Raw genomic sequence first — 7,565 nt, 5'->3', positions numbered from 1 at the left:
AAAAAAAAAAAAAAAAAAAATCCAATTAGTTTTTTAAAAATTTATTAGCATTTTATTTATTTATTTTGAGACAGTTTCACTTTGCCGCCTTTGGTATAGTACTGTGGCATCACCTCTCACAGGAACTTTAAACTCTTGGGCTTAAGCAATTCTCTTGCTTCAGCCTCCCAAGTAGCTGGGACTATAGGTGCCCGCCATAACACTAGGTTATTTTTTCGTTGTAGTTGTTGCTTAGCTGGCCTGGGCCCTACCCACTGAGCTATGGGTGCCACCGGCTTACTGTAATCTTGAACTCCTGGACTAAAATGATCCTCCTGCCAGGGCCTCCCAAAATGCTAGGACCTTAGGAGTAAACCACCATGCCTAGCCCCTTTTAATCTTTTCTAATTTTTTTACGCTACTCCATTGTCACAATTCTGTAAAGCCTGCCCCAATAATCCCTAGTAGAGGGAATCTCTCCTTCCTAAAAAAGTTCCATAAGCTACTTCTGTTCTGTCACAGAGACCTGCACACATTTGGTGCAGATCAGAGATGCTGTATAGTTACTTGTGTTTAACTGCCCTATTAGGCCCATGCCATAACCTTCATGTGCTCTCTGGGCACTAGGTCAAGACAGAACTCAGATTTACTGAACAAGGAAAGTAAGTTAAGCCATACCCTAGACAGCCTGTTTTTTCCTTTTTGGAAATACCCAGTAATGTGTTCATAGCCACAAGTAGAGTTCAGTAACCTGTCTGGGGGGATGGGAGTGGGGGTGTTGTTGCTTGTTACTACAGCAATGTTTACCATAGTTGAAGTGCCAATAGAAGAAATTCTTTATCTCTATATGAAGCCAACAAAGAGCTCAAAAAGATGAGGCACAACAGCATGTCTCATGGTTGAGGTTAAAGGAGATAATTCAGCAAAGTGACAAATGCCAGTTCTAGAGTCCAATGTCAAACCTGGCTCTTATCAATTACTAGTAATGGAACCTCTCTGAGCTTCAGCTGCCCCATCTGAAAATGAGGATACAATATACTTACTAGGGCTGATGTGAAGATTAAATGAAATAACACATGAAAAGTATTTAGCAAAATGCCTGTCACAATGTAAGCACTCAATAGTAAGGGAAAACTTTCCCAGGACCTTTCTGTGTTCTTAGGACATTCATTACTGGCTTTGGGTTTTATTTATCTCTGGGGCAATTTTCCATTTTGCTAAAGGAGAGTGTTCTGGATCTTGAAGTTCAAGTCCCTAGCTTTATTGTACCTTAAGAATCACATGACCTTGGGCAGATTTTCTTGTTTTTGTTGTTGAGACAGAGTCTCAGTCACCCTAAGCAGAGTGTCATCATAGTTCACAACAACCTTAAACTCTTGGGCTCAAGAGATCCTCTTGCCTCAGCCTGAGTAGCTGGGACTACAGGTGCCTGCCACAACACCTGGCTAGTTTTTTCTATTTTTAATAGAGCTGGGGTCTCACTCTTGGTCAGGCTGGTCTTGAACTCCTGAGCTCAAGTAGTCCACAGACCTTGGATTCCCAGAGTGCTAGAATTATGGGTTTCAGTCACTGTGCCTGGCCCTTTTTTTTGAGACAGAGTCTCATTCTGTTACCCGGGGTAGAGTATAGTTGCGTAACCACAGCTCACAGCAACCTCAAACTCCTGGGCTCAAGCGATCCTCCGGCCTCAGGCTTTCAAGTAGCTGGGGCTATAAGAACCTACCACAACACATGGCTAAGTTTTCTATTTTTAGTAGAGACAGCGTCTTGCTCTTACCTCAGGCTCAAACTCCCAAGCTTAACCAATCCTCCTGCTTTGGCCTCCCAATGTGTTAGGATTATAGGCACTTGTGAGCCACTGTGCCTGGTCAGATTTTATCTTTAAAATGAAGATTGGTTTAGCTTCTCTGGTAGGACTAGTACTAGACCAAATGGAAAGGCATGTCAGAAGGACTGACACTTGCTAAGGGGCTTTATGTACATTTGGCATCATCACCTCCAGCAGCAAATTGTTTAGACTAGGACTTTCTATGGAAACAGGCTTAAGCACACAATCCCAGGACCACAGCTGGTCCAGAGGCTGGAAAGAAAGCAGGCCCTTCAAAACCCGTGAGCCAGGGAAGAAGTTAATTAGTCAGGCACCACAGTACCACCTAGTGGCCACAACCCCCTTCTCTCTCTCCCCCAGTTGTTAAGAGAAAGGCTGCCAGGTCAATAGCAGAACTCTGATCACACACTTTAAGGGCTGCACGGTCAGAGATAGAGAGAAATCAAATACACCACTCTCTCTCTTTTTTTAATATTAACAAATACAAGTAGCAGAGAGAGCCAGCTGCTCTCTGCTGTTCCCTGAGGGAAAGCCAGAGCACAAAGCTATTTCTCTGGCCTTCCTCCAACTGTGGGCCTGCCTAGCTCCTCCCTAGGCAGAAGCTTTGTTCCAGCCCAGCTTTCCTCATCCCAACTCCCAGTCAGGTGGGAGGCACATGGTTGCTGGCGATGGGAAGAATACTAATACTGTAGTTCCAGTCTCTGCTCCTTACAGTCTCAGACTGGATGGGGATCACTCATCCTTCTGCAACTAGCTCCTCACTTGTCCTGACCCAGGAGCAGAGGGCAAGCAGTTATACCCACAGGAGCAGGCCAGGCAACTTCAGTCATCTTCAGATGACTCCTCTTCTGCCTCTTTCAGCCACTGGATAAACCTCTGTAGCTGCAAGGAAGCAGAGGGAGATCTACTGGGGGAGGGGCACATAACCCTTCTTAACAGATAAACAGCTCTGACAACCACAGAGGCCCAGGGACCAATCACCCTAGAATCCAGGGGCAAAGACCTGGGACCCATCCACCTTGGTGAAAGGAGGGCAGTTTGACTCACCTGTTGATTCTTGCGCAACTGCCGGCCCTTGTCAGTTGCATCCCTTTGGCTGAACCAGCTTAGGATTGTTTCCTCAGCCAGGATCTCCAACTGGTAGAAAGCCATTAGCACCTGCAGAAGTCCAGCAAAGGGGATGTCAGGGGCCTTACAAAGTCCCACAGGATATAATGAACGACAGAGGAAGAGGAAGCATGGCCTTAACATCTCTCTACCAGGCACTTATCTTCCTTCCACATACCCAGCAGCCTCCTCCAAAACAAGTAAGACTGAGCTATTCACTTAGCTACTGGGACAGGTATAATTTCTGGAAATACTGCTGGGTAGAATTTTGCACATTCCCAAGCCACCCCTACCCCCTTGAATGGCTGCCTTAGGAGCCTGGCTCCAAGCTGCAGTATTCCAGCAGTAAGTACAATATGTGTACTATGGATGGAGGGTACTGCTGACCAAACTCCACACTGGATTCATGTTAGCCTCTGTTTCGCATCTCCACAGGATCCACCAAGGCCTGTTTCAAAACAAATGCAGGAGCATGGGGCTTGAGCTGGTATTCACCTTGGCCATGGCAGTACAAAGAGCGTCATGCTGGAGGAAAAAGTCCTCAATGGCTGCCAATGCTTCCAAATGGTCAGCTGCACGTTTTATATAGTTCCTAAAAACAGGGCTCCAAGCCTTGAGCAGCTATGGAAGAAAGGAGAAGGGAGCTGCAATATATTCCTGAGCATGCACCCACACCTGGATGGCAAAGAAAACCAATATTGATGACATGAAAGGATAAGAGGGGTTTGTTACAGCACTTATGGAATTGTGTCAGAGGAACTTAAGAGTTGCTAGCAGTCCAGTTGGGGAAAAAGAAGAGATTGGTGAGGGAGGGCAAAAGGGAATCAGATATGTAGGCTGCCTCAAAATACCTATTCCCAGTTTAGAGGCTGCTTTTGTGATGGGTCAAATCACTTTCACAGAGTCTGAATGTCTAGGTCTATTCTGAATATACTTTTGGGGGTCTAGTATGGTCTGAATCCTGGAATCTCAAAGGCCACTCAATATTGAACCCAATCTGACCCTTCTGGACCAGCTAAGGGTGCTCTAGAACCTAATCAGCTTCCAGAGACAAGGGGAAAGGAACCAGGAATAACATATATCCCATAATGAGAACTTCTATGCCTGATTTCCTTAAAGTCAAGTACAGCAAGGGTATGTATCTCCCTCCACCCAATCCCTTGTACCCATCCCCAAACTTTGCTCACAGGAAGCAGCAGGGAACAGTAGCGGTTTGGGTCAAGTGGGGAATCCATTTGTTGCAAGGGGAATTCCAGGACCACATGGCTCAGTACCTCCATCACCTCCTTTAGACTTATGTTATAGGCGTACCTGTGGAGAGACTAGGGTGACACCACAGCCTGCGCTGGCCCTTCAGCACTCTGTAGAACTATGACTTTGACAGAACACTGGAGGGAAAAAAGTCAAATGGGACGAGGCAGGGGAAGGCTTTGGAAGGGAAAAAAAAATCTATGGGGAGGCTAGAACCTAATGCTGTCCTTGTTCCAAATACTACTGGCCTTCTCCATTTGGGATGTCAAGGGAATAGGTTCCTATCTGGAAAAGAAACACTTAAGAGAAAGCTTCTACCTGTCTGGGATTACCCTAAGGAAAACAGGGAGGGGCTGCTCTTACTTGAGAGAGTTGATCTCCAGAACTAGATTGTCACAGGAAATGTTTTCCTCTTTGCCCCGCTGTAGTGTTCCTAGCACTTCATTCTGGAACACTGAAATCAAAGCGAGAATAAGTTCATGGGCCAACACCATTCCAGAATGCTCTAAATCATCTAATCCTGACTTTCTATCAAACCCTTTCTGGGAGGAACATAAGTCTTTGGCTAGTTGATCAAGGCAAAGGATAAACTGGAGGCTTTCCTCCTTTTTCTAGTGCTTCCATGGCCACTTGCCTTTGATGTCATCCATTTGAGGAGAGCCTGTCCTGCTGTCCAGCTCCTCAGAGTCCATACTTCGCTCACTTTCACTTTCACTCTCGTCTTCCACATTGATCCTGAGTCCTGAGAATCCATAAAAGATGGGGGGAAAAAATAAGAGTCATTGACAAAGAGTAATAGATCTGCCCTGTCTGTGTGAATAAAGGAATGTACAAGTAATAGAAGTATTCATTATCCTTCAAAATATTCAGATTTAGCAGGAGGAGGAAGGCAGGCAGAGGGCCTAGCTCACCCCACAGATTCTGCCGTAGTTCCTCCTCTTCCTCCATGTTTATGTCTGTAGTTTTCCAGAGGTAGCCCTGGCCAGCAACTCCTACTTCTGCTGGATTGTAACCTGGAAAAGGCATTGATCTATAGAGAAGGCACAGTAAAAGCACCAATCCCTTAGGAGGAAACATTCATTTTTCCATGGGGCAGAGAGAGACACACAGATGCCCCACACCTGTTAAGTCTCACACCTTTCATCTTCACTTTCTCTTTCACTTGACCAGCCCCAGAATCATCACTGAACTGGCCATCGTCTTCATCTTCCTCTGCATCTGGAGGGTGCAAAGAGATCACTGAACCCTCAGGCAGTGTGATGTCTGGGCCCACTATCACCTAGGGGAGAAAAAAAGGAGTGGATGGCACCATCAGTATGTTGAGGAAGATAATGAGAACAACTTTATCACCCTTGGTAGAGTGCCATGGCATCACAGCTCACAGCAACCTCCAACTCCTGGACTGAGGTGATTCTCTTGCCTCAGCCTCCTGAGTAGCTGGGACTACAGGCACCTGCCATAACGTCCAGCTATTTTTTTTTTGTTGCAGTTTGGCCGGAGCCAGGTTTGAACCCACCACCCTCGGTATATGGGGCCAGTGCCCTACTTACTGAGCCATAGGTGCCACCTGAGAAAAAAAAACACTGGATTTGGACTCTCAAGCCAGACTGAATTATGGGTGGAAACAGGCCCCTTCTGGTTTAGTAAGATTACCACTTGATTTGGGGCCTGTGCACAGTATGGAGCAGGTCTCACCTGGGAAGTGAGGACACAGTATGGCTTCAGTGTTACTTGTTCCTTGACTTCAGCATTGTCACAGAGCAGAGACTGATGGATATGTGCTCCAGCAGCCACTCGAACACCCTGCCACAAGTAGGCCTGGTCCAGCACCACATTATCACCTGGCTCAGAATGGGAAGAACCCCTGGTCATTCAGCGCTCCAGAGTCCTTTATGGAGAACAGGGCTGACACCAGCACAGCTCCCACCTAACTCTAACATCCCATGCCACAATTCACCAGAAACACCCACTCACTCTCTAAGTCTTGGCCTGTGCACAGAAAACTGTTTATCCTAACCATCCTCTACCAGGCTGATAACAATTCTTGACTATATACCAAACTTAAGAACCCGAGATTCCCAGGGACTGCTTGAACTCATGAACCTCATTAGAATCATATCCATGTATACAAAGAGAACCAAGTTATTCTACCTCTTCTGGTACATTTTAGAACCTAAATCTTCGCTCAGCGCCTGTGGCTCAAGTGGCTAGGTGCCAGCCACATACACCTAAGGTGTCAGGTTTGAATCCAGCCCGGGCACGCCAAACAACAATGACAGCTGCAACCAAAAAATAGCCAGGCGTTGTGGAGGGTGCCTATGGTCCCAGCTACTTGGGAGGCTGAGGCAAGAGACTCGCTTGAGCCCAGGGGTTGGAGGTTGCTGTGAGTTGTGATGCCAGGGCACTCTGCCCAGGGGGACAGCTTGAGGCTCTGTCTCAAAAAAAAAAAAAAGAACCTAAATTTTATTGTTCTTTTTTTGTTTTTGCAGTTTTTGACCAGGGCCAGGTTTCAACTCGCCACAGTATATGGGGCTGGCATCCTACTCCTTTGAGCCACAGGGGCCGCCCTCTTAATTGTTCTTTTATAGGGGCAGTACTATTAGAAGCATCATATTCCTACAAACAAAATGAGTTACCAAGAAGGTAATGAGGCAGTTAGAGTAGAATAGGACTTACAACCAGAATTCCCAGATTCAAGTCCCACCACTGTCTCATATTAGCTATGACCTTGGGTGAGACAATCTGTTTGAAGTTTTTTTATCTGTAAATTATGGATAAATAATATCTATCTCACAAGGTTCTTATGAGCATTAATGAAACAATGTACATAAAAGCCCTTTGTAAATTATAATGCAGTGAGTAGACATTGTTACTGAATGTTAATTACCTACTTGGTCCGGAATGTAAAATATGGGGTACTGGTAAGACACTCACAGGCCACAAATTAAAGCATCAATGTTTTCAAGCCTGTTTCCTCCTTTGCTTTTTTTTTTTTTTGCAGTCTTTGGCCGGGGCTGGGTTTGAACCTGCCACTTCTAGTATAGAGGGCCAGCACCCTACTCTTTTGAGCCACAGGCACTGCCCCAAAACTGTTCATGTCCTTTTTTTTTTTTTTTGCAGTTTTTGGCTGGGCCGGGGTCTGAACCCCCTACCTCTGGCATATGAGGCCAGTGCCCTTCTCCTTTGAGCCACAGGCGCCACCTGTTTCCTCCTTTCTTGAGGTAGTCCCTCTAGTTCCTTATTCCCAGCCGCTGCCCCTTGTGTATCCATCCTTCTAGAGACACAGGGCACCCCAAGGTTTCTGCTCCTAGAAGAGCTTGCTTGATTCCCCATCTGTGCTCACCAATGTGGCAGCCAGGGCCAATGACACTGTTGGTAATGGAGCAACTGGTGCCAATGA

At 46.2% G+C, this 7,565-nt stretch overlaps 1 protein-coding gene across 1 annotated transcript in view; it reads right to left on the bottom strand.

Moving 5' to 3' along the window:
- Positions 1 to 2,254: 2,254 nt before the first annotated feature.
- The window catches only part of EIF2B5 (eukaryotic translation initiation factor 2B subunit epsilon), a 12,311-nt gene continuing 7,000 nt past the window's right edge, over positions 2,255 to 7,565 (bottom strand). The window contains exons 7-16 of the mRNA XM_023508664.1: positions 7,509 to 7,565; positions 5,861 to 6,006; positions 5,303 to 5,444; positions 5,077 to 5,178; positions 4,800 to 4,907; positions 4,529 to 4,619; positions 4,102 to 4,225; positions 3,410 to 3,535; positions 2,855 to 2,965; positions 2,255 to 2,689 (exon numbers count right to left, since the gene is read on the bottom strand). The exon at positions 7,509 to 7,565 is cut by the window's right edge and continues 259 nt beyond it. Coding sequence (XP_023364432.1) covers positions 2,630 to 2,689; positions 2,855 to 2,965; positions 3,410 to 3,535; positions 4,102 to 4,225; positions 4,529 to 4,619; positions 4,800 to 4,907; positions 5,077 to 5,178; positions 5,303 to 5,444; positions 5,861 to 6,006; positions 7,509 to 7,565 — 1,067 coding nt within the window. The 3' untranslated portion in view covers positions 2,255 to 2,629. The remainder of the gene's footprint in view (positions 2,690 to 2,854; positions 2,966 to 3,409; positions 3,536 to 4,101; positions 4,226 to 4,528; positions 4,620 to 4,799; positions 4,908 to 5,076; positions 5,179 to 5,302; positions 5,445 to 5,860; positions 6,007 to 7,508) is intronic.

Source organism: Otolemur garnettii, unplaced genomic scaffold, assembly GCF_000181295.1.
Source record: "Otolemur garnettii isolate 467f Iridium unplaced genomic scaffold, OtoGar3 scaffold00263, whole genome shotgun sequence".
NCBI lineage: Eukaryota > Metazoa > Chordata > Mammalia > Primates > Galagidae > Otolemur > Otolemur garnettii.
Note: the sequence above shows the minus strand (reverse complement) of the source record. Positions and strands in the feature narration are given on the sequence as shown.